Below are 26,873 nucleotides of genomic sequence, written 5' to 3'. Positions count from 1 at the left end.
GATGCTATTTACACCTGGAGTAATACAAGGGAAGTACATCCTGGATTACAAACGTCATGAAAATAGATGGAAGCAGTGAATTCAATGCTGCTTTGCTGGTGTCAGGGCCACTGTATGTCACCAATACGCTGTCTGTGGAGGTCACATGGGTCTGATGAATGACGCACGTAAGGCCCCCCAGACCCCACCCCCCGATTTAAAATGTGACAGATATGGGGTAACGAATAAAAGAAGGCAAAAAGAAAAATAGCAAAATGTCTGCAGGAAAGCAGCCATGGTTTGGTTTTGGAGACCACTATTGGTCAGTAGAGAACTATTTGTGCAACTTAATCATGAGAGTCAACATGATCCTTACCAAAAGACATCCTAACACGCCCGAGTTTAATGTAAATGTTGTATGTGCCAGCATGTTCAAAACACTAACTCCCTGACTGCATGAGGGTTGCCCGCTGAAAGATATTCAGAGGCGCCGTACAACTTAATTCTGTAAAACAAGGGCATTACTGGGGAATTCCTTTATGCCCGATGGACGACCGAGGTCGCCGTTGAATGCTCAATGGCACTAATGATGAGTTGGAAGACAATGGATTGGGAGACAGGCGGGCAGTGTAGTCTTGACCTCTTTTCTAATGCCTTATCAAACTCACTAGTTTGCTTGTCTAGTGTTTTCTGTTTCTTGAATGAGAAACAGATATGTAACGGAAACGTAGGGGAAATTGGCAGTAGCAAGGGGTGGGATGAACAACCTGGTGCCAATGTTGACACAGGGGTTCTACTTTAGAGAGAAATGTTTGTGCCCATTTGTTCAAGAGGGTCAGATGTTGCAAGCATAGCTGCCTCTGAACTTTTTTAATACTGTATTCTTGGGAGATTTGCAATGTGCCACTTGCATAAATTATACTTCAGAGTGAACTACTCTAGGACGGATACAATGGAGAGAAAGAAACATCCCTTCTAAAGGACACGCTGCATGGAAGCGTGAACCTTAGCTCACCCAAGAGGCATACAGCAGACACGAGCTGTAGGCACAAGGCACACAATAGCTCCACTTGATGACAACGCATCCTCAGGACGGATGGAGGCCATTCATATGCAGGAGCGTATTCCATTCTTAACGTTTCAATTTAATGCCAGGTTGCTTGTTGAACAGAGAAAGATTCAAGTGCACATCCCTGCATATCCAAGGGCAGGCGGAATCCTGCCTTAGTGCAAGTTCTTCTATATTTGTTTAAACCAGACACTGATTGTGTGTTGTCTTGTCATCTGTATATTGTTTGTTTTATTTGCTTATATAGCGCACCGGACCCGAAGGTATCTGGGAGCTCTTCATAGGGTACAAGGTTACAGTAGTGTATGCAATACAAGAAACAATAACATATACAGTAGTGGGTAAAAATTATAACATTTACATATATATATATATATATATATACATGGTAATGAGAATTAACAAGATGTACAAGAGCAGGTTCATAGTAAAGCATAGGGTAGGAATTCAACTGGCCACGTGGCCGGTGAAAGTAACAAACCTGGGCTATGGGCATGGTCAGGAGGGTTGCTGAGTCTGGAAATCACGATAGAGCATGGAGGTTATTAAGTTAGATTGTGAGAGTAGCCAAGATTTTCTTTTTTTCCGAAATGAGCGGAACACAGGGTTGGTTCTTAGTGCAGGTGGGAGCTTGTTCCAAGTCTTGGCCGCTAACACTGGGAAGCTATAGCCTCCATCTTTGCTACGTTTGAATGTCGGAATGTTTAGACAATGGGTGTAGTTTGTTCTAGTAGGCCTGGAAGACTCCTTCCTAGAGAATTTATTCAACAAGTACTTGGGTGCTGAGTCGTTGATGCACTTATGAGTGATCATGAGAGTTCTGAAGGTGATCCTATCGTAGATAGGGAGCCAGTTGGAATTTTGTCTAATTTGTGTAATGTGGTTGGAGCGAGGGATGTTGAGGGCAGCTCTAAGGGCATTATTTTGCAATACTTGTAGCTTGTGCAGATTCCTTTGACCGGTGCCCAAGTAGAGAGTATTACAATAGTCCAATTTGGACAGTATAAGGGCTCTTGTAAGAGTGAGACAGCTGTTGGTATTCAAGAATGGTCGGCAAGCATTATCAATTTTGATGTATATGCTGTAGAGGAAGCAGTGGCATTAATTTGTCTCTGACTGGTTAAGGCAGAGTCTAGATAAAAACCTACGGTTTTTGCTACCTTATATATGTTGTGGTCATCTGTGTATGTTATGTTGACTTTATATAGCGCCTTATGTACCATTGGTATGGTCTGAAGGCGCTGGTAGGTTGAACACCCTCGGGAACCGAAGTTCGGATCAGTAGAGAGAGTCAAAGGTGCGTGTGAGCACCGGATATGTGTGCAGCAGGTGCGGTATTCGTGTAATAGCTGCTTCTTAGCAGTAGGTGTGGTGGTTGAGAGATCAGGAGTATGTGTTCGTTCTGGCAGGATTTATCCAGGCCGATTGTGGCTGCGTTAGGCCTGAGGGGAACGCCTGGCTGGGGGGTGTGAAACCAGCAGTGTTTACTTAGAATGATGGGGAGTGTGCGGAAGATGTTGGTATGAGAACATTTATACCGAATGGTGTCATAGTATCTCTGTGTTCTAGTTGAGTGGTGGTGTAAAGAAGAGAGTAAGCGTGGTGTTGAGATATGATGGGTTATATGCTCTTTCAAACGTTCTCTGCAATCCAAGCCATACTATATGTGTGACGCAATTCTATGCGCTCCAGTCCGTTCCATGCGCTCCAGTCCGTTCCATGCGCTCCAGTCTGCTCCACACACTCCGGTCCGCTCGACGCACCCACGCATTCCTGTCCGCCCCACGCACTCCTGTCCGCCCCACACACTCAAATCTGCTCTATTTACTCCGATCTGTTCATTCTAAGTTGTTTTATGCACTCCATCCACATATTTCAACTGTACCATTCGGTGAAATCTAAGTTGTTATATACATACCATCCACATATTTCACCCGTACCATCTTCATACTTCATCCTTTCCATTCATCTGTTTCACATGTTTCATCCACGTACGGCGCCCGATCCATCCATGTACGTCACCCGATCCATCCACGTACGTCACCCGATCCATCCATATATGAGGTCCATTCTATTCACATATATCACTCGTTCTATCCATATGCGACACCTGATCCATCTACATACTTCACTCGTTCCGTCTGCTCTACGCATTCAGCAGCTCTACGTACTCATCCGTTCTACGCACTCATCCACACTGCATGCATTCTGCACTCACCCGTTCTACGTACTCATTTGTTCTACGCGACTCATCGGCTCTAGGCACTTGTCCACTCTAGGCACTCGTCCACTTTATGCCCTCACACATTCGTCTGTTTTACTGACTCGACCCGCTCTACGCACTCATCCGCTCTACGCACCACTCTTTTCATATGTACTCATTCGCTCATATGCACTCATATACACTTGTTGGCTCTACCCACTAGTCTGTTCAATGCAATCATCCACTCTACACATTCTTTTGCTCTGCTCATCCATCCCGCTCTGCTCATCCATCCGGCGCACTCATCTGCTCTGCATGCATTCCGCACTCATCCGTTCTACATACTTATCCGTTCTACGCAACTCATCCGCTCTAGGCATTTGTCTGCTTTATGCCCTTGTATGCTCTATACATTCACCTGCTCTATGCATCCACCCACTCTATGCGATTACCCGCACTCACCAGCTCCCCGCACCCATCCGCTCTGTGCACTCGTTCTTTCTACGCATTCAACTGCTATATGCACTCATCAGCCCTATAAAGCCGTTCGCTCATCCGCAGTATTCCGTTCTATATAATCATCCGTTCTATACGCTCATCCACTCTAGGCCCTCAGCCACTCTAGGCCCTCACCCGCTCTAGGCCCTCACCCGCTCTAGGCCCTCACCCGCTCTAGGCCCTCACCCGCTCTAGGCCCTCACCCGCTCTAGGCCCTCACCCGCTCTAGACCCTCACCCGCTCTAGACCCTCACCCGCTCTAGACCCTCACCCGCTCTAGACCCTCACCCGCTCTAGACCCTCACCCGCTCTAGACCCTCATCCGCTCTATACATTTGTCAGATCTGCACATTCATCTGCTCCAGCGATCTACACACTCTCCGGCCTTCCGCACTCAGCCGCTATTCATACTCATCTGCTGTACATACTCATCCGCTCTACACACTCATCCGGTTTACGTTCACCCGTTCTGCACGTTCATCTGTTCTAGGCACTCCTGCGTTCTACAGCCTTCTCTGTATTTGCGCACTCATCCGTTCTCCATGCTCGTCCACTCTGCACACCCAACTGCTCTGCACACCCAACCGCTCTACATACCCAACCGCTCGACATATTCATCCATTCTATACAGTCATCCGATCTAAATACTCATCTGTTCAACGCGTTCTTCCACTCAGCGCATTCATTTGTTCCACACGATTCATCCAATCTATTTCATCCACGCCATTCACTTTGTTCATTCGTCATACGTTATATCCATTTTATTAGTTTAGAGCGCGTTGCTGTTTCCGTAAGATTTATTCTTATTATCTACTTCACTGCTTTGATCTACTTTTCTCGTTTAATTCTGTTTGTCTTTTTAGTTTATATTAGGGGTTATTAGCTGTTGATTTCTCGCATCAGGTAGTTTGTTGGATTGGTGTCATTGAGATGCTGTTAGTCTGTTTGGGTTAGTTTGCATACGGGTTGGTTTTAGGGGAAGAGCCAGGTTTTCAGTAGTTTGCGGAAAGACATTAAATCCTCAGTTAGGCGGATGTGGGGAGTGAGGGTGTTCCACAGCGTGGGGGCCAAGGCTGAGAATGATGATCTGCCTAACCTGACTGAGTTTGTCTTAGGTATGACTAGGAGGCCGGCTGAGCTTGATCTTAGGGTGCGTGGAAGGTGATAGGGTTTTAGCTTGTCTTGAAGATATTGAGGTCCGGTTTTATGCAATGCTCGATGGGAGATGCATAAGGTTTTGAAAGTCACCCTTCGGGCTAATGGAAGCCAGTGCAGCATCTTAAGGGCTGGGGAGATGTGGTCTCTTGAGCCGAGCGCAAGTAGCAGTTTGGCTGCAGCCTTTTGTGCCCTTTGGAGTTTATTCAGTTGGTACGCATGGACTCCGAGGTATAGGGTGTTTGCGTAGTCAAGTCTTCATATTACGATTGATTGGACCGCAGAGAGTCTGTTGGGGAAGGAGAGATATGGAAAGATGTGCCTAAGGGTTTTAAGGTGGTACTGGCAGGACTTTGAGACGTTGTTGACTTGGCGCGAGAGTGTTAGCTCGGAGTCAAGGGTGCATCCAAGATTTTTCACTTAGTTGGAGGGGGTCGGTGAGTTACCCATGGCGGATGGCCAGGGTAGAGGGTGCGGAAGAAGTTCGGAGTTGCCACATACCATGATTTCCGTTTTGGAGGGGTTTAGCAAGAGGTCGCTTTGTCTCATCCAGAGCTCTATGTCAAGGAGGCAGGAGGCCAGGTCAGGAGTTGGGATTTGAGTTCAGGAGTTTTAGAATTAGCTTAGTGTCGTCGGCGTAGTTGTAACACATGATGTTGTGTGAACGAATTATTGGTGGGAGGGTGATCAAGTAGAGATTGAACAGGAGGGCAGATAGGCATGCTCCTTGTGGGACTCCCGTGTCGACTGGTCGGGCTTGGGAGGAATAGGTGGAGAGTATCTTTATTTGGTACCTATCTTTGAGGAATTAAGCTATCCATTTAAGAGCGGTTCCACGAATTCCTAGGGAGTGGAGGCGGTCCAGGAGGATTGAGTGATTGTGTCGAAGGCTGCGGATAGGTCAAGAAGGAATAATGCGTGCATCCCGCAGAGTCTGCTGTCATTTTAAGGTCATCCCAGATTGAGGTTAGGGTGGTTTCAGTTCTGTGACGGGCTCTGAAGCCCGATTGTGCGGGGTCTAGGAGATTGTTGGCTTCGACAAAGGCATTTAGTTGGGAGTAGGCGGTCCGGTCAATGAGTTTGGCAAGGAACCTGGTGTTTGAGATGGGACAGTAGTTTTTGGGCTCAAGGGGTCGATGGAAGGTTTTTTTATTAGAGGTTTGACATAAACCGTTTTGAATGCGTCGGGAAAGATACCAGAGGAAAGGGAGTCATTTATGATGGATCTGGCGTGTTCTCCTGCGCAGGAGGCGGCGAACATTTCTTTGAGGGTTGTGGCCGGGCAAGGGTCCAGCAGAGAGCCAGATGGTTTGCGGGCAGATAGAAGTTTGAGAAATTGGTCTGGTGATGTTGGACTAAAGGATTCGAACGTTGGTCGTTGGTTGTGTAGTGGTCGCAGGCGGAGGGTTGGCCAGTATGGGCGGGGGGTATTGCCTGGTGGATGTAAGAAAGCCAGTTTGGTGGCTAGAGCATTTGTTCTTTCGAGAGCTGTGGTGTAAAAGTGGAGAGAGAGTGAGTCACACAGAGATTGTGAGGGGGTCGGGACGGTCGTGGTGCATGCCGGTTTGGTGAATTCGGAGATGATTTTGTGAATTTCTTTGCTGGGGTTTTTGCAGTTTAGGATTCGGGAGTTGTAGTGGGCTTTTTTTGCTTTTCGGATTTCGGCCTTGTACTGATGAAGGTGTCGGGCCAAGGTGGCCCTGCTCTCCTGGGTTTTGTCTTTCTGCCATTTGCGTTCTAGGTATTTATATAGCTGTTTAGTGGTCTTCAACTCAGGAGTGAACCATCTGGGGAACAGGCCACAGCGGGTTGATGGTTTGCAAGAGGGTGTGAGCTGCATTAGTGATGCATTGAGCCATGAGTCAAAGGCGTCGGGTGTTAGTTTATTGAGTTGGCAGGTAGGTGGTGGAGACTGGAGGAGTGCGTCGGCTAGGTCTGGAACGATTATTAGTTTTTTCCAGAGTACGGGAAGGGGGTCGGGTGAACGAATGGCAAAAGAAACAATGAAGTGATCGGACCAGATGATAGGGGTTGGGGGGTTTAAATGAATCCGGTTGTGGGAGCTAAAGATGGCATGAAGAGTGTGTCCTTTATAGTGAGTCAGGCCGTTTAAGTGGGGTTGGAGGTTAGTTGCGTCTAGGCCGTCAACCAGAGAGTGTTTCATAGGATTGGTGGGGATGTCGAGCCATATGTTGAAGTCTCCAAGAAGGGTGAGGTTGGGATGGTTTAGTTGTAGGGTGGCAATAGAGTCGCAGAAGTTGTTTGAGAATTGTCTATCGTAGCCAGGGGGTATGTAGATTATTAGGAAGCTGTGTGAGAATGATGGGGAGAGGGATAGTTTAACGAGGAGTGATTCGCAGGAAGGAATGGAAGGTTGGTTGTCGATGATTGAGGCGTGGAAGTGAGAATTGAAGACAAATGCTACTCCCCCACCTCTAGAGGGACGGTTCACTGGGATGAGAGAGTAGTCAGGAGGGAAGGCTTCATTGGCGATTGGGGCGAAGTCATCAGAGAACCAAGTTTCGGTGATGAAAACCAGGTCTGGTTTGTCAGAGGCGAGGAGGTCAAAGATGCAGTGTCTGTTTTTTGCTACGGATCGGGCATTAAATAGGATGCAGTTCACGTCGGCAGGCGAGGTTGGTGTAGGAGCTGGAGCGGAAGGGGGTGGGGGCGGAGAAGGTGGAATCTGGAGAGGGGTAGGGGGGTTGATGCTCGGCAGGAATAGTGGGAAAGCAGAAAGGTTGGCGGGTTTCGGGCGTCGGTGGCAGCGTGTGTTAGGATGATTGGGTTTGGCTCGGGGGATTTGAAGGTGGGGTGTGGGCGGTTAGGAGTTTCAGTTGCAGTTGATGAGAAATCGAGGGATAGGGGTTTCAGGAAGGGTGAAGCGAGGGGGGAAGTAGGTGATTGGGGGAAAGAGGTGGTGGGTCGAGACAGGGGAGGCGGAGAGTGCTGAGAGATTGAGGGGGACCAGGTACGTTTCCTCTTTAGTGTCTTTGTTGGGATTGGAGTGTGAGAGAGGGTAAGGGCGTCAGAGGGGGAGAGGGACGAGGCTTTGGTTCTTGCTAGGGGTGCAGTTTTTAGGGAGGGGAAAGAGTGCGGTTGGCGGGGGTTTGTGGGAAAGGCGGGGTGTGGATGATTGCAGGGCGGGGTGTGCCCAGTAGGGTAGTGAGGGGAGCGGGCATGATCAACGTGGGCTGGTCGGTGGTGAGATTCGGGGGAGCAGTGCTCTTAGGGTGGTTGGCTCGCCATCGTGCCCCTCTGGCTTGGTGCTTGGAGAGGGGAAGAGTATGGAATGTGAAGGATGGTGGGAAGATTTGGGAAGGGGAGGATGGGAGGGAAGGCAGACCGGGGAGTGGGGGCGGTCCACGGTGGTCGTTTCCGGCAAACCCTAGTGGAGTGGGTGCACTCATGATTAGTACGAGCAATCGGGTGTGGTTTCAAGTGCAACTTACAGTTTATTGGACTTTATAAATTCGGTTATATCACTGGGTGAGATTAGTCTTGGTTCCAGGGTTCCACTAAGCCGGGTGATATTATTCACTTATTCTAGGTTTTAGTGTACTACTTTTACTAGGTTGCAGATATTAGGCCATTTTGAGGTGTAGCTAGACCTTAGGATATGCTGTTTGGGCGGCTTGTTTAGTTGCAGCTAGAGCACAGCTACGCTGTTGGGTAAGCTTTCTTCTAGTAAGCAGGGATAGAGGAAAGCTATTTAGGGAGAAATTGAATGTAGCAACACCCCAGGTATGGTTTTTGTTGGACTTTTAGGTGCAGTTTAGGAGGGCTTTCTAATTGTAATTCTAAATTCAGTGGGGGCACGCTATTAGGCACACTTCTAGATTCAAGCAAGGGGTGCTATTAGGCTCACTTCTAAATTTGCGTTTTGTACAGATAGGATATTAGGGATGCTTCTATATTCAGCTAATAACTCAACGCTACTGGGCACACTATTGCACAGAGGGGGCTATTATGTACACAGAGAGGATATTAGGCATACTTCCAAGTTCAGTGTATACAGAGAGCTTATTAGGCACACTTCCAAGTTCAATTTGCACAGAGAGGGTCTTAGGAATACTTCTGAATTCAACTAGGGCGCGCTATTAGGTCTACTTCTAAGTTTAGCTTTGCACAAAGAGGATATTTAGGGACACTTCCAACTTCAACTTTGGGCTGGGGGATATTTAGGCACACTTCTAAATTCGAGTTTTGCACAGATATTTAGGCGCGCTTCTAAATTCGAGTTTTGCACATATAATTAAGCACAGCTATTTAGACACGCTTCTAAATTTGAGTTTTGCACAGAGGCGTTTTTAGGTACACTTCTAAATTCAACTGTACACAGAGATGATATTAGTCGGTTCAACCGGGCAGGCTATTAGGATATTGGGCACACTTCTAAATTCAACTTTCCCAGAGAGGTTTTTGGGCACCCTTCTAAAATTAACTTTCATAGAGAGGCTATTGGGCGCACTTCTAAATTCAACTTTGAAATGTACTTCTAAATTCAACTTCTAAATTCAACTTTCACATAGAGTCTATTGGGCACACTTCTAAATTCAGCTTTCACAGAGAGGCTATTGGGCACACTTCCAGATTCAACTTTCACAGAGAGGCTATTGGGCACACTTCTAAATTCACTTCTAAATGCACTTCTAAATTCAATTTCACATAGAAGCTATTGGGCACACTTCTAGATTCAACTTTCATATATAGTCTATTGGGCACACATCTAGATTCAACTTTCATATATAGTCTATTGGACACTTCTAGATTCAACATTCATATATAGTCTATTGGGCACACGTCTAGATTCAACTTTCATATATAGTCTATTGGGCCCACTTCTAGATTCAACTTTCATATATAGTCTATTGGGCACACTTCTACATGCACTTCTAAATTCAACTTTTACTTAGAAGCTATTGGGCACACATCTAAATTCAACTTCTAAATGCACTTCTAGATTCAACTTTTCACATGTGGTGATGTTTGCTCTTGGTTAAAGTCTGCTGTGGTATTTTCCCAACCTCTTCCCACTGTGATATCTGCTCTCTAGTAATTTGCAGTGTGATGATTGCGGCTTGGTAATGTCTGCTTTGGTACTCACTCCGTGCTGTGCGCATTGTGCCCTACAAAACCATTCAGTATGTGTTAGGGAGAATTTATATTTTAGTGCTAAATTCCTCCCACCTTAGAGAACCCTAGCTCTTTTTTTGGACTTTAGGACTTTACAATTTTATCCCTGGGCTGAGTGGGACCTTTTCCTCACTCTCTCATGTGTTTTGACCTGATTTTTGATTATGTGGTTCCTATGTTTTTCGAGTCTGACAAACTCCATAGGCATCTACTTTTTGTATGGTGACACACAGCACCTTCAGTGCAGCGTCACAGAGAAATCCTTTAGAGTTCTCATAAGGTTTAAATACCTTTTCTTGGGTGAACTACAGTTCCCAAGAATAGTAAAGTGAAATTGACTTTACTTACCTTTCTCTTTGTGGGTCCAGCACACACCATCATATGTGGAGTGCTGAGGGTGTTACCTAGTGGCCCCTTATCCTACATTCTCAAGTAACATGTTTTATGTTACCCTCACTACTTTAAATGGCTGCAGGCAGTGCTTTAATGTTCCTACCATTGTGCTTTTCTACCGCAGGCTGAATCCTCAGCTGCAGTATAGCACTCATGGGTGACCATTTTGCCAAAATGGCCTGGTCTTTTTTTGCCATTTTCTGTTTGTGAGGTCTTTCTTGGGGTTTATTATGTGCGCCAGGCCAGATTTGAGCCCTTTGTTTGTTTTGCCTTTGGCAGGCTTCAATACTGGAAACCGCCTCTGGCTCCAGTGTGTCTGAAAGGGCACGAAGTAAAGGAGGTGCTCGAAACTCCCCTGTCCTTTGTCTTTAGGAATTCCTGAATGCACCCAGTCCTGATTGGCTGGCTGGCTGTCCTTTCAGGAAAGCCACCCTGCTGTTTGAGTGACAGCCTAGGCTGTGCATGAATGGGAGAAAAAGGCGAGGGTTTTGGGACTACAGTCAGAGTCGACCAATTGGAAGAACAGCCGACGAAGAAACTGTGAACGAAGCTTGCTGCATCCTCCTGGACCTTTGAATTGCCAAGTGAAGTCCTGCTGCTGTGCAGAACTCTTTTTTTCTGATCGACAAGGGAAGCTCCGGAAGGGACGACTTCTTCCCTTGGGCTAGTGGGACCAACTAACCCGAGACTACACTGAACCATCTTCCCCGACTTGCTGTACTTCTTTGCTGCTGCAGGAACCGAGTGCCAGGGGTCAAGAAATCCGTAGTCGAGTGCAACGGCTGCAATCCAGCCAGAAGCTCCAGGAGTCTCCCAAGGACCCTCCAGAAGCAGGACAACCAGAGCTCGAGTCCCCTCACCAGAGTGCAGGACTCAAGGAGTGAAGGAAGCGCAACCGGTATCCAAGATCCGCGATGGTGCTGTTTATCGCGTGCTGAAACCGCGAAGTGCCGCTGATCCGAAGAGAGCCCGTAGCTGCCGCCGACCTCTAAATTGCTGCCGCAGGAGTCCTCCAGATGTCCTCCCTCTTGTCCCCACCACTGAGGCTCAGGAACCCAGGATCTGCATAGCTGCAACCAGACAGAAGCCAGCTGGACCACTCTTCTTCTAAGCAAAGGTACTCTTCAGACGTGCAGTACTTCCCTCAGTGACTTTAGCTTTGTTATTCTCAGTTGAGACTTGCATCCCAGGACCAGCCCCCCTGACACTACTCGACTATATGCAAATACCTCCCTGGCTCACCCAAGCATCCCAGGACCAGCCCCCCTGACCGTAGACTGCATGCAATGACTTTCCAGGCTAGCCAAGCATCCCAGGACCAGCCCCCTTGACACTACACGCAATGACCACAAGGCCTACCCAAGCATCCCAAGACCAGCCCCCCTGACACTACTCCTACATGCAAAGAGCTCCATGGCTTACCCAAGCATCCGTGGACCAGCCCTCCTGATACTAGACTGCATGCAATTACTTTCCTGGCCAGCCAAGCATCCCAGGACCAGCCCGCAACACTACATGGAATGAGTGCCAGGCCTACCCAAGCACCCCAGGATTAGCCCCCCTGACAATGCTCAACTACATGCAATGACTTTCCTGGCTACCCAAGCATCACAGGACCAGCCCCCCTGACGCTACTAGACAACATGCAAATACCTCCCTGACTCACCCAAGCATCCCAGGACCAGCCCCCCTGACACTAGACTGCATTCAGTGACCTTCCTGGCTAGCCACGCACCCCAGGACCAGCCCCCTGACAGTACACACAATGACCACCAGGCCTACCCAAGCATCCCAGGACCAGCCCCCTGACAATACTCGACTACATGTAATGACCTCCCCGGTCCTTTTCAAGACTCTGAAGACCAGCCCTCCTCACGCCACTAGGGTACATACAATGACTTGTGCTGGATTATCGGATTATGAAGAAACATTTATGAAGAATTTCAGAAGACCAAAATATTACAAAGGACGATGATCTTGACAAATTTCACAGAAAAAGCATACCAAAAGGAAAAAAAAACAACGATAATTTAGGGTCTGCACCCCTTTGGCTCGCCAGCCGTTTTTGACTACAGCCCCTAGCAGGCCAAGCAAGCGTAGGCAGTGATAAGGCATCATGCAAATCCTAGTCCAAAACATATTTCGAGCTGCAGGTTACAGCTCCCCCTTAATAGACAATGGTATTCACTAATACAAAATATTGCCAAATTAAAATACAGATAAAACAAGCTTGACTCACTGATTTTTAGATTTTTTTATTTTTATTTCTGTTTTGGTGACCCCTGTGTCACCATTAACATACTCCTCTGCCCCGATCATCGTGAAGGGCTATTTTGAGAGGGAGTGAACGGTGTCACCTCTCTCTTCTCCATCCCCCCTCGCATTGCCATGTAGGACAGTTCTGAGATCCCTCTGCCACTCCTCTCAACTCTGAGACTCCTGTACCACCCTTCTCTCCACCATCTCCTAATCGCCGTGAAGGACACTTCTGAGATCCCTGTACCACCCATCTCTTCACCCTCTCTTCACCCTCTCCTAATCATGTTAATGTTAAAGGACATTTGTACCGCGCACTATCACCACCGGGGTGGTCCCCTGGCACTGTCGGCTCTGAAAGAGGGAGGGAAGGTGAGTTAGTGGGTGGAGGCTGGAAGAGTGCATTGATGTGCTGTTGGCAGCCTCAGCCCGGTGGGTCCGTCGGCTGGGCCTGGGGTGTATGCGGCCGGTAGTCGTCGTGAACTGATGTGCGAGTCTATGTGTGTTTTTTTGTTTTGTTGTTGCAGTTTATTGAAGTTTGTGCAGTGTGTTGTGCTGGAGGTTTGTGGTTGTGTTTGGTTTGGAGTTTGAGAGGTGTATGCAGAGGAGGAAATTGTTAGTGGTATTGGTTAGTTGGTATCTCTGTCCTGAATTGACCAGTTGGGCTCGCGTAGGCTTGGGCACCCTGTGCCTCTGAAAGATCTTGCCCGTTTGGCATTCGAGGCCCCTTGAACATCTCGCTGCCTCCTCCGCCTGTTCCGTTAACAACCTTGCATGTTCCTCACTCCCACCCACATGGCTAGAGCACCTGCCAGTGTCCATACCTCAGTTAGTGTGGTGATTGATGGTATCTCGCCAGTTCCACAACCCAGTGGTACCCAGTTGAAGCTATACAGGCGGGTGGTGGATGGTAAGGATTGGCTGGGGTTGTTGCCTCAGTCTCCATGGGTCTTGCATGTGAATCATTCTGTCCAGCGTCACCCCTCCCGGTGCCCTGAGTGCTTCTCAGTCGGTTCTAGGAGTCTGTCAATGTCCTTTCCCGTTTAGTCATTTGTCTTACTGTTTCGGTTTTAGTCTCCGGTATTGAAGAGCCAGGTTTTTAGTAATTTTCTGAATTTAAGGTGATCTTTGGTGTTCCTTATTTCTTTTGGGATGATGTTCCAGGTTTTTGCGGCTAAGTGGTAGAAGGCGGTGCCTCCGAATCATCATGAAGGACACCTCTGAGATCCCTCTGCCACTCTTCTCAGCTCTGAGATCCCTGTATCACCTTTCTCTCCACCATCTCCTAATCATCATGAAGGACACTTCTGAGATCCCTCTGCCACTCTTCTCAGCTCTGAGATCCCTGTATCACCCTTCTCTCCACCATCTCCTAATCGTCATGAAGGACACTTCTGAGATCCCTGTATCACCCTTCTCTCCACCCTCTCCTAAGCCCCATGAAGGACACTTCTTTCAACTTAGAGCTCCTTTCAGCTATGTCACCCTGATCTCCACCCTTTCATAATCGCCATGAAGATCTTTTCTGAGGCCTTTGTTTTATCTCTCCAATCATCCTTGTCTCAAATTGACAAATTTGACATGTCTCAAATTGCGGGGTTGCTCTTGTCAACCCCAATTCCCCAGTTTTACCACTCTTTCTACTCCCCTTCCACCCATCTTTTGTAGACCATAGGCTGTGCCCCTGTGCCACCATCCCGTACCCATGCACACCCCGCAGATCATTTGTGAAGTAGATCTGTCTACACTTCTGAGACCCCAACCACTAACACTTCTGTGACGCCACATATTTCTGAGGAGCAGCCGCAGCGGTGCACTTACCCAGCATCTGCTTTTGTTCCTGGGGGGGAGCAGCTGCCAACATTGAGGCAGTGAGGGGCTCCTGGCCCTGCACATGGACTGCAGGCTGTGAAGTCTACGGGGAGAAGGGTAATGGAAAGTTAATATCAATACAATAAGATTAGCCTTGCGCCACATATAATTGGGAAGATTAGCATGCGTCACCTCTAGATAGTGATGCCACTAACCAACCCTACATAAAAACCTACTCACCCCTCTGCATTCACCTCTCGAACTCTGAACCAAACGCAACCATACCTCCACAGCACAACAAACTGCATGCACTTCACTACATTGCAACAACAAAACAAACCACACATAGCCTTGCACAACAGCACCTGGCGGCTACCAACCCAAAAGCACACCTAAGCTCAAAGAACAGTGTAAACCGAACTGAAGCTGCCAGCAGCACATCACAGCTCTTTTGCAGTTTTCTCCCGTTCAGTCCTACCAACGTACACCCCCCTCACCCTTTTGCTTTAAAGATACGCCAGAGCACCATGGGACCATGCAGGTGATGACAGTGTGCGGTATAAGAACCTTTAACATATCATAGCAATGAAAGAACACACACCTACACATGCCTAACCCCCTACACCTACCTTGCTACAAGACAAACCTCATACCATCCCACAATACTTGAACTACAAAGGTGGGGGGGACTGCGGTTAATAATCACCCAAGCAATTCCCTTTAAGTGTTCATCCCACTCACCTTCTCACACCTCCTCCACGGCCCCTTTTACCCAACCACCTCTAACTCTCCCAGCCCCATCATACCATCTACCCTCATCGCAAGCCCAACCCCCCCCACCCCCACATCTCTACTTCATTCAAACCCCCACACCTTGGTGGATGTGGATCCCACCTGCAGTGGCTGGATAGCTGGATGGGGACCGCGGATGTTGGAAGAGAATTTGTAGGGTGCAATGGGCCTTGGAGGAGGGCCACCCACGGGTGGACGAGGTACCAATGGCGGAGGAGCTGTTGCAATTCCTGCAAAAAAAGCAAATGAGAAAAACGCTAAAATCAGAAGTAAACAGAAATTGGGATGCAGCAGAGCCTGGAAGTGGGGAGAGACTGGTGGACCCCCTTCAAACACTAAAGACTGCATCTGTGGGGTCCTAAACACACACACACACAAACGCACTCACGGAGTACTGGGGGATCCTCAGTTTCATGCAGCAATCAGGGACCCTTCATGTAACGATTGATCGTGACCCTAATTGCACAGAGGTCAATCGGGGACCTCTCATATGCAGGGACTGCGCCACTGGGTTCACAGAGCAATCAAGACCGCTTCCCGTACATATGCTTGCTGCCCTAAGTGTGTAGAGGTCAATGGAGGAGACTGGATCCCCCTAGATTAGATGGGTTTGGAGTCTGGTACTTCACTCCCCAGGTCTTTCAGGAATACTGGTGAGAATGTACCAGCAAGTACTGCTGCCATGCTTCACAGGATCTCTAGTCAATGCACCATCCAGATAACCTCTAATTAACACCTGTGATTCTACACCCGTGTGCTGCTGCGCATATAGGCCTCAAGCCAAGGTTGTGACGCATTGCAAACCGAAGGCAACTGAGACAGGAAGCAACACTGAAATCCTCTTATGGTTTATTACACAACGTGCCCACCCCTAAGTGTTGATTGCTGGGATACCAGCAGGACCTGTCCTTACCAACTCTCTGTGCAGGGGGGATGCCACGGGATCCCTGAGTGTTGGCAGATGGCCCCATATGCCGCAGTGGGGGGCGTGGACCACTCTGCCTCATGGCGTTCGGCATGCCCTGGAATCCACCTGTAAGAGAAGGGCATGTAGGACATGACACAGACTGATGCAATGGTAAACGCCTTAACATGTGCCATGATGCATGGCTGGTGCGAGGACATGAGCCTTGTACATGCCCCTTAACGCGTGACTGGCACAAGGGTAGGAGTCTTATACATGTGCCCTGATGTGTGACTGATGCAAGGGTAGGAACATTGTCATGCGCGAGTTATGTGAGGATAGGAACCTTATAAATGGTAGCTGGTGCGAATGCAGGGGCCTCATGCATGTGTCCTGATGTGCGACTGGTGCAAGGGTAGTAGGAGTCTTGTTATGCCCCCCTGATGCGCGAGTGATGCGAGGGCAGGAGCCTTATGCATGCGCCCTGATGTGTGGCGGGTGCAATTGCAGAAGCCTCATACGTGTCCTGATGTGTGACTGGTGTGAGAGTAGGAGCCTTACACGTGTGAGTGATGCGAGGATAGGAGCCTTGTACATGCCCCCCTGATGCATGACTAGTGCACGGGTAGGGGCCTTGTCATGCCCCCCTGATGCGCGAGTGATGCAAGGGCAGGAGCCTTATACATGTGCGCTGGAGCATGACCAAAGAGAGGGCAGGAGCCTTACATGTGCCCTGATGCATGACTGATGCAAAGGTAGAAGGCTGCTGGTACATGCCCCCCCCCCCATACTTGATTTAAGCGAGGCTAGAAGCCTTGCACATGCCCCTGATACTTGACATTAATGGGGGCGGTGGGGGGTAGTCCAGTACATGTGCCCCTGCATTTCTTCATCACTGCTCCCCTTTCACCTGGGCTCAACAGTAACCAGTGATTTTACTGAAAAAAAAGTTTTGATGCATTATTTACAAAAAAAATCCATTGAAAATAAAAATGTTTAAAAAAATATATGAATATGGGGGTAAAGGGTTAAAACCGGTGGTGAGGGGGTTAAAACATAGGGAAATAGAGGGCTTGGTGGGGGGGGGGCCCTCAAAATAAAAAAATAAAATATTTGTTGATTTCTTCGATGGATTTTATTTGGTAAAGAATGCATCAAATTTTTTGGCCGGTAAAATCACAGCCACTCTCAGCCCACTCACTCCCCTCCCTTTATCATTTCATCGAAACTCTGCTCTCCTTCTCCTATCGCTCTCTCTACATTTCCAATCGCCCACTGCTTCCGCCCTCACGCCTTCTTGAAGTGTTGCTCAACAACCACTGTTACTCCTCTTCCAAGACCACCCTCCTTTCATTATCGCTGTCGCTCATGCTTGCCAACTCTCACTCTGAATCACCTAATTTTCCAATTCCAAACACCCCACCTACAAGAAGAGAATGTCCCTGTTGGCACCTCCTACCAATACACACTCTCTTAGTGGCACTCACTCTGCTGATTGTAAAGATGGCATCTGCCTGTTGCTCTGGGCGATTGACCCTTTCTGGGTGCAGCCACTCACGTCCATCACCCCGCCTAACTGTCACGATGTACAGTGGACTTGGTGCAGCCAGTCACGTCATCATACTGTGCCCAGTGGCGGAGTAGGAGGATGCCATGGTCAAACACTCCAGGCCCGGGGTGGGAGGCATGGGCTCGCCAAAGAATGCCACAATATGGTGATCTCCATTTAAAGGGCATAATTATGGTCGAATGTCTAATGTATACATTTTCCAGCCTGAATACTGCCACACCCCAACCACACCAAAGAGAATTATTAAATATATGTTGGCAACAAGAAGTACAGTTACTACGTCAAAGCAAAATGGCGTTGGCTAACAAAAACCTAAGGCCTGCCTCTTGTACAGGGGAAGTGTAAAAAGGAGAAATGTATGCAAAGGAAAAATCAGTGTTCAAAAGAATAAAAGGTAGTTGAACCAGCTCTCCTCACGTTAAACCTCACAAAGTAAGGCTGTCCTTGTAGGCAGTATGACACACTCTAGCCCAGTTTCTAACACTCAAAGCAGTTCCAAGCGTGGATTAAGGCCCGCCTGGCCTTACACCTTAAAGTCTCTTTCTTGATTTTCAAATATGTTTTCCAACGTAAAGGTCACAAAGGTACCCCTCTGCCGAGCTTGTACCTTACAGCACACAGTTCACGTAGGTCCTCCTTTGCCAGGCTCAGACGACTCATATCACAGTTCAACACAAACTTGCAAGGGGCTCCCTTCCCCAAGCTCATTGTACTTCGGGTCACCCTCTATCGGGCTCAGACCCCTTTCGGATATCGAAGACTTTCAAATGTGTGTGGCACTTTTTACAGACCACCACAGGCCCGCAGCACCAGAACATTGATGTGGAGATCCCTCTCCTCCGATAGCCACAGGCCTCTGGCGTGAGACGTCCGGTGTGGGCTCCCCAGCATTCCACTTCGACTCAAAGCTCACGTTTACTTTCACTTAATTCACTTTTGTCGTTTGTTTGCATTTTAGCATCAAACAATGTACCTTTCACAGAGACTTTGTTAGGCAAGGTTTGTATGCAGTACCCTCTGTAACACTACACACAACTAACTACAGGTATAGGGAACCCAACATTTGGTATAAGCTTGTACTACACAGTTTTGGTAGCGTGTTGAGCAGCCAGGCTTATCTCAAGAGGGGTCAATGTGAGCTATAGGGGAGTTACACAGAGATTTACAGTTACAGGTATTCAAATAAACTCTTACACTCAAGGTTTCTTGAATAAACAATTATTTATTTATCAGTCAGTTAGAATAAGCCTTCTTCAGAAGTGAGCAATATACTAGTAACACTCAAATACACTTAATGAAATACAAACTCTTAATATCTCTAAATCAGTAGATACCTTTTTAGGATGGCCCACAGACACTACCTACACCCTCAGGTGACTTCAATTGCTGGGGTGCTGGGGACATTAATATATCACTGTTGCATTTAGGATCATATAGTAGTAAGTCAAAGGACAAGGTTATTTAGAACATACAAGAGACCACAAATATTCTTAAGCAGGTAAATACTTTCAGATCCCCCAATAAGAGTCATTTAGTAGAAGAGGCTAGGCCAAAGTCAATGGGCAAAAGTCTATATGAGCTGAAGCACTTCTTTGTAGGTAAGCAGAAAGTCTTCGCACAGTGTTTTAGAAGTCTTTGAAGAAAAAGAATAATCAAATGTAGGGCCACAAGCTGATTAGATTTGTGAGTAGTAGACGATACAAGCAACTCTACAGTAAGAGGTAAATTCTCTCAGACTTTACAGTACTTTTAGAATGAAGACAAGTGCAGCAGATGACTTCTGTTCCTGTGCAGCTCTGCAGATCTCACTGTTCCTGGGCCTCAGTCGTGGGGACAAGAGGGAGGACGTCGGGGGACTCCTGCACTGCAATGGGATGGTCACCGCTCACAACCGGCAATCTTCAATTCAGTGGCTGTTCAGTGTTTCAGCTCCTCGAGTCTACCGCAAATAGCAACACTGCGGTTCCTGGCTGTGGAGATGGACTTTCCTTGCTTCTGGGGTCCCGCACTCTGTTGAGGGGGCTCGGGCTTGGTCAGTCCTGCTTCCTGGGAGTCCGGAGTATCTTCCCGGAGCTCTTGGCCAGCTTAAAAGCAACATACACAATCTGGTGTTCCTTTCCCTGGTTATACGGTTTCCAGCAGCAACTCTGTGGAAATTCAACCAGCTCCGAGATGGATGTCCAGGTGCCTTACCAAGAGGAGAAGTCGTCCGTGCAGGGGCTTCTCTGTTGACGCGAACTTGGCATTTCGGCACAGCAGCAAGGCTTCACCGGGCAAACCAACGGTCCATGAGTTGCAGCAGATGTCCTCTTCAAGTTCTTCTTCGGTTCCTTCGTCCAGCGGTCGACTCTGCCTTCCAAGCCAAAAGACGAACTAGTTACTCTTACCTTGTAACGTTCTTTCGATGGGATGTTCCTCCGACGTATTCCTTATCTTAGATATAAATCCTTCAGCTTTGCTGGCCTCGGAAAATTTTTTCGCCAGAGGGCGCTGCGCGTCGATGATCGCCGAGTCGATGACCCTCGACGGCCTCCGTGCCGACGTCGACGTCATCCTGCCTATAAAGGCCGCGCGCAGCGTCCGTTGCTCAGTTCCGTTTTGTAGTCCCCAGTAATGTTTTTGGATTAGACTAATCACCTTGAAGGAGCATAGGCTGCAAACCCACAGGAAGTCATACTGCGGGGATGGATGGGAGGGTCGATAAGGAATACGTCGGAGGAACATCCCATCGAAAGAACGTTACAAGGTAAGAGTAACTAGTTCTTCGAAGGGATTGTGTCCTCCGACGTATTCCTTATCTTAGATAGACTCCCATAGCAGTGGTATTGTGACTGGAGGCGGGAGTAATAAAAGTTATGTTACCCTTCCAGAATGGACAGAGTGTAACACAGCCTTGCCGAATCTAGTTTCTTGACTAGAGGAGGAATCCAGGCTATAGAATTTGGTAAATGTATGTGCGGACGACCATGTGGCAGCCGCACATATATCTCGAATTGGCACCCCTCTTTGAAGGGCTGAGGATGTTGCGATACCCCTGGTAGAATGAGCCCTTAGATTTTGAGGAGGCTCCTTTCCTGCCAATTTGTAGCACTCCAGAATGGCTAAAATAATCCATCTGGAGATGGTTTGTTTTGTTATTGGAAGGCCCAACTTATGTCCTGCATAACCTACAAAGAGTTGGTCTGCTTGTCTGATCTTAGCCAATCTGCTGATATAGAAGCTCAAGGCTCGCTTAGGGTCCAGCCTGTGCAGTCTCTCTTCCTCCTTCCCCGGATGAGGAGGAGGGTAGAAAGAAGGTAATATAATCTTCTGAGTGATGTGAAACTCCGAGACTACCTTCGGGAGGAAGTTAGGCTTCACCTGAAGAACAACTTTGTCCTTGTAAAAGATTGTATGTGGAGGTTTACACGATAAGGCTTGCAACTCGCTAACCCTTCTAGCAGATGTCAATGCTATTAGCAAAACAGTTTTGAGGGTGAGAAGCTTCAATGAACAAGAGTGTAGTGGTTCAAAAGGGGCACCCTTTAGGAAGTTTAAAATTAGGTTTAAATCCCATAAGGGAACTTGAAAAGGTTTCGGGGGATAAACATTAGTTAATCCTTTTAGGTATTGTATTACCAATGGAATTTTGAAGTATGAAGGCTCCTCTGCAGTGCGCTTAAAGATTGATAGCGCTGCGAGATAGCCCTTAATTGTGCCAACCTGTAGGCCTGAATTAGCCAGGTAAAGTAAGAATGACAACACCATAGGTGTACCACAAGAAAAGGGTTCAATATTCTTTTCTCTGCACCAGCTGCAAAATTTGTTCCAACGGCAGCGGTATAGAGTTTTAGTTGCCGGCCTTCTGGCCGAAAGCAACACCTCCATAACATCATCCGGAAGGTCCCAATCCTTGTACCTCAACCTTTCAGACACCAAGCGTGAAGGTTGAGGGTCTTGATGGCTGGATGGAGAACCTGACCTTCCTTCTGCGAGAGAAGATCCTCTCTGTATGGCAGTCGAATTGGAGGGCAGATGGACATGTCTAGAAGGTCCGGGTACCACGTTCTCCTGGCCCAATCCGGGGCAATTAGGATCATGGTCTTCCGAAACCTTCTCAACCTCCTGATCATTTGAGGAATGACAGGGACCGGAGGGAACGCGTACAGAAGTGGGAACTCCCAGTCCACTACGAACGCATCTCCTAGAGCTCCTCTCGGGGGAAATTCCCTTGAGCAAAATCTGTCGCACTTCCTGTTGATACTGGTGGCGAACAGATCCACTTGAGGGGTTCCCCAAAGGGCGAAGATCTCTTGAAGGACTTCCTGAGCTATCTCCCACTCGTGAGAGACTGTGCTCTGCCTGCTCAGAGCGTCCGCTGTCAAGTTCTTCTCTCCGGCTAGGTGAATTGCCGATAGAGAGATTCCTTCCTGAATTGCCCAAAACCAGAGCTGCATCGCCTCTCTGCACAGTGGTAGTGAGCCTACGCCTCCTCTTTTGTTGAGGTAGTGCATGGCCACTGTATTGTCCGTCATTATTAGGACGTTTCTTCCCCGTACAGACGGCAGAAAAGCCTTCAGCGCTAGTCTGATGGCTCTCAGCTCCAACAGGTTGATATGTAGTCTGGACTCCGATGGAGACCAACGACCGCTGATGGTCAAGTCGTTGGCGTGAGCTCCCCACCCCGTGAGTGAGGCATCCGTGACTACTGTTATCTCCGGCCATGGTTGCCAAAACATTTCTCCTTTCAGGATGTTCTCCCGACAGGCCCACCACTGAAGGTCTCGGGCTACTTTGACCGGGATCCGAAGGAGATCTGTCATCCTTCCTGAGAACTGTGACCACTGAGTTCTCAGTGCCCACTGGAGGGATCTCATTCTCAGGCGAGCCTCCGGCACGAGGAATATGCAGGATGCCATGAGGCCTAGCAACCTCAGAAAGTCGTAGGCTGGGAGATATTGGGCATTCTGAAATCTGATGACCATCTGCAGAATATCTCGAGCCCTCACCTCTGGTGGCAAGGCTTTTCCCAGGGAAGTGTCCAGGACTGCTCCAATGAATTGGAGTCTCTGTGATGGTATCATCTGTGACTTCTTTAAATTGAGGGAGAAGCCCAGCTTGTGAAGGAAGTGGCAAACATAATCTAGTTGTCTCTGAGCCTGTTCCGAAGATACAGCTCTGATCAACCAATCGTCTAGGTAAGGGTAGACATGAATCCCTTCCCTCCTTAGACTTGCAGCCACAACCGACATTAGCTTGGTAAAGACCCTCGGGGCGGAGGTTAGCCCAAATGGCAGAACTCGAAATTGATAATGAGAGCTGCCAATTGCGAACCTCAGGTATCTCCTGTGCCTGGGATGGATCGGCACATGGAAATAAGCGTCCTGGAGGTCTAGAGATACCAACCAGTCCTGAAGCTGGAGGGCCTGAAGGATCTGAGAGAGAGTCACCATCTTGAACTTGTCCTTTCGGAGGAATTTGTTCAATTCCCGTAAGTCTAAGATGGGTCTCAGTCCTCCGTCCTTCTTCGGTATTATGAAGTAGGGGGAGTACCAACCCTTGTTCCTTTCCGCTACAGGTACCAGTTCTATGGCACCTTTCTCTAGCAGGTCTAAAACCTCCTGCAAGAGGAGCGGATCTGGAAGCTTCAAAGGGTTGTTCCCCGGTGGATGACTCTGAGGGATATGTAGGAAGGGCAGGCAGTAACCTTGGGCCACTGTCTCCAGAGCCCAAGCATCTGACGTAATAGCCTGCCATTCCGTCAGATGGTGAGTTAACCTGCCCCCTACTGGTGTTCTGTGAGGGGAGACCTCAGAGTGGTTTTGAAGCGGCTGATGCAGTTGCCGAAGGTAAAGTGGCTCCTGCTCCTGCGGGTGCGGCTTTCTTTCCCCTACCCCGTCCACCACGGGTAAATCTTCCTTGGCCTCTTTGAGCCGGTCGTCCCCTGCCCCTTCCATATGAGGAATAGTAACGAAAGGACCGTCCTCTCCACGATGATCCCGAAGGACGAAAGGTATTCTGACGGATAGCAGCTCCCAATGACTTGGCTGCTGCCTTGGACGTTTGCAGTTTCTCCAAACTGTCATCCGCCTTCTTTCCAAAGAGGGTAGAACCGTCAAAGGGCATATTCAAAAGCCTGGTCTGCACGTCAGAGGCAAAACCAGACTTCCTCAACCACGCATGCCTGCGGATTGTGGTACTTGCCGCCATGGCCCTGCTGATACTGTCAGCAGAATCTAGGCCAGTTTGTAGGGTCTCGCACATCGCATCTTTACCATCCCTGATGATGTTTAAAAATGCGTCCCTTTCCTCTCCTTCTTGGAGGCAGTCAGCCGCTGATGAAGCGCACTCCCAAAGGGTGTGGCTGAACCTAGCGAGCGTACAGGTCGCGTTAATAGACTTTAACGCCATGCTACAGGCAGAAAAAAACCTTCTTAGCCATGGCATCATACTTTTTGTCATCCCTATCCTGCGGAGCAGTGGGGTATGCAGATGTGCTGCCTGATGAGGTTGCAGCCTGTACAACCAAGCTCTCAGGAGTAGGGTGTTTTGACAAATATTCAGGGTCAGAACTAGCCACCCTGTATTTTGTTGACAGTTTTTTATTTACTGCCGGGATAATTTCTGGCGTTTCCCAGTTTGTCAAAATCCTTCTCTGTAGAGCAGAGTGAAATGGAACCACAGGATCCTCCTGTGGGCCCTTGTCCAGTATGTCAGTGAGGTCATCCTGCTGAAAGGCAGGAGAAGGTGCAGACCAACCCATAAATTCTATGATTCTAGACATCAGAGCTCTATATGGAGTCTCCGCATGTTCTCCTGGGTCTGGTTTGATAAATTCTGCTTCAGGAGAAGTGTCCAAGCCACTAGCTTCCTGAAGTGCATCCTGAAGATTTTTTAATCTTCCTTCCTCAGAGGCGAAAGTCTCTGGCTCTGGTGATGTGGTCCTCTGTAAATCAATATCTTGGTCTGAATCCTCCCTTTCCTCAAAAATCGAGGTTAAAGGGGGATACATTGGTTTTTGGAATGGTATAAACCCCATTTCCAATGCAGAAGGAGCCATCATCACAGGCCTTGAAAACGTCGATGTCGTCGACACCGACGTGAAAGTACTCGAAGGCGCCGTGAAAAGCGTCGAGAAATGTGTACTAGGCCTCGAAGAACTCGAAAGGATCGGAGTCCTGCTCGAGAACGACGTCGACGTTCTCGGCGTCGAGTCGGAGGTCTTTTGTCTAACCGTTGGCTGTGGAGTAGCCGTGGTTCTTTCCTTCACCGGCGTCGATATCGGCGTCGACGTCGGCGTCGACTCGATCGACTGATGCGCCGATGAATCCTTCGACAACGGCGTCGATGGCGCCGACCTCTGTTTCGAAGGAGTTTTCGACGATGGCGTCGATGATGCTTTATCTCCCGATGGCTCGAGGCGCTTTCGGGTTGACTTTTCCGCCGGGTACTGCGACTCGCGGCGTTTAGATTTTTTGGGTTTTTTACCCGGGGTATCACCCTCAGCTGTCTTCGAGGGGGACGAGGCCGCTTTCTCGAAGACGCTTAGCATCTTTTTCCTGAATTCCTCCCACTCAGCTTGCGAGCTGCGTTTTGTGGGGCAATGAACTCTCTCAGGAGAACTCGACGAAGATGACGAAGGGGATCTCCTACGTCTCTTCTTCGAGTGTCTCGATGTCGACGAGTGGTGGGAGCCACTTCGTGATCTAGATCGAGAGTGTTTTTTATGGTGAGGAGACGAACGTCTCGACTCTACCGAAGAAGCTTTCGAGGAAGTTAAAGTTGACCTACCTCTCTCGAGCTTCCCCCTACGCTCCTTCAAGGCTTTCGCCGTCATGGAAAGGCATTCCTCACACTCCGAACTCTGGTGCGTGATTCCCAGACACCACAAACAGACCCTGTGAGGGTCCGTCAACGACATTTTCTTCCCGCAGTCTCGGCACTTTTTGAAACCGGACCGAGGGGTCGTCGGGTCGGAGGAGGATGCCATCGATATCGAGGTAAATAGTAGTTATTATATACGTTATCTTGACGAGAACTGAGCAACGGTGTTCCGAGGCACAACGAAGCGCGGAAAAACGGAACTGAGCAACGGACGCTGCGCGCGGCCTTTATAGGCAGGATGACGTCGACGTCGGCACGGAGGCCGTCGAGGGTCATCGACTCGGCGATCATCGACGCGCAGCGCCCTCTGGCGAAAAAATTTTCCGAGGCCAGCAAAGCTGAAGGATTTATATCTAAGATAAGGAATACGTCGGAGGACACAATCCCTTCGAATTGTCTTTTATTCAGTTCTCTCCCATTCATTCCGGCCTAGCTGTCAGTCACCCAGCAGGATGGCTGTCCTTGCCGGACAGTCATCCGGCCAATAACTATAGAGTGCATTTGGGTCTCCTAGAAGACCAAGCACAGGGAGTTTCGGGCACCTCCCTCACTTCCTGCCTACCCCAGACACCCTGGAGCCAGAGGCGGGCTTCACTCGTGAATCTCGTCAAAGGCAAAATGAACAAAGAGACCAAACCTGGTTTGGCGCGCAGAGTAAATCTCAAGAAGGACCTTTCCACAAAGAAATGCCGAAAAAAGAAGACCGGGGCCATTTTGACAAAAATGGCATCCTTGGGTGCTTTACTGTAGCTGCGAATGCAGCCCGCGTTAAATGCACACTATGGTAGTTAAAACGAAACCACTGCCATCAGCCATTCAGTGAGAAAAGGGTAACATAAAAATTGTACATGAGAAGCTAGACAAAGGGGATGCTGGGTAACCCCTCCAGCACTCTATTGTAAAATAGGGTGTGCTGGGTCTAGCAAGTTACAATGGTAAGTAAAGTCAATTTCACTTCACTGCTCTTGGAAACAGTTTATCCAAGAGAAGGTATTTTAAACCTTTGGGAAATCAGAAAGACTTCCCTGTGTCACTGCACTCAAGGTGCTGTGTGGCACAATGTAAAAGATGATGCCTATGGAGTTTGTCAGACTCCAAAACCAAAAGAGAAACAGTGTTCAAAATCACAATAAAATACATGAGAGAGTGGGAAAAAGGGTCATACACTTTCCAGGTTAAAAAAATCAAGTCCTCAAAATCCAGAAAAGTTGCTGGGGGTCTCTACGATGGAGGGAATTAGCAC

The 26,873-nt window shown here is 48.5% G+C and overlaps 1 protein-coding gene across 5 annotated transcripts in view; it reads right to left on the bottom strand.

Annotated features, from left to right (window-relative positions):
• Window positions 1-26,873, bottom strand: part of PABPC4 (poly(A) binding protein cytoplasmic 4) — a 164,980-nt gene that overhangs the window by 9,346 nt on the left and 128,761 nt on the right. For 3 of the 5 annotated variants that reach the window (XM_069622412.1, XM_069622409.1, XM_069622408.1), the window contains 3 exons: window positions 16,207-16,326; window positions 15,396-15,523; window positions 14,511-14,604 (listed from right to left, as the gene is read on the bottom strand). In XM_069622412.1, coding sequence (XP_069478513.1) covers window positions 14,511-14,604; window positions 15,396-15,523; window positions 16,207-16,326 — 342 coding nt within the window. The remainder of the gene's footprint in view (window positions 1-14,510; window positions 14,605-15,395; window positions 15,524-16,206; window positions 16,327-26,873) is intronic. The other 2 variants (XM_069622411.1, XM_069622410.1) reach the window with 1 other exon arrangement.

This window comes from Ambystoma mexicanum, chromosome 11 (genome assembly GCF_040938575.1).
Source record: "Ambystoma mexicanum isolate Mex_15411 chromosome 11, UKY_AmexF1_1, whole genome shotgun sequence".
NCBI lineage: Eukaryota > Metazoa > Chordata > Amphibia > Caudata > Ambystomatidae > Ambystoma > Ambystoma mexicanum.
The sequence above is the reverse complement of the archived record's forward strand: the minus strand, read 5'-3'. Positions and strand labels throughout refer to the sequence as shown.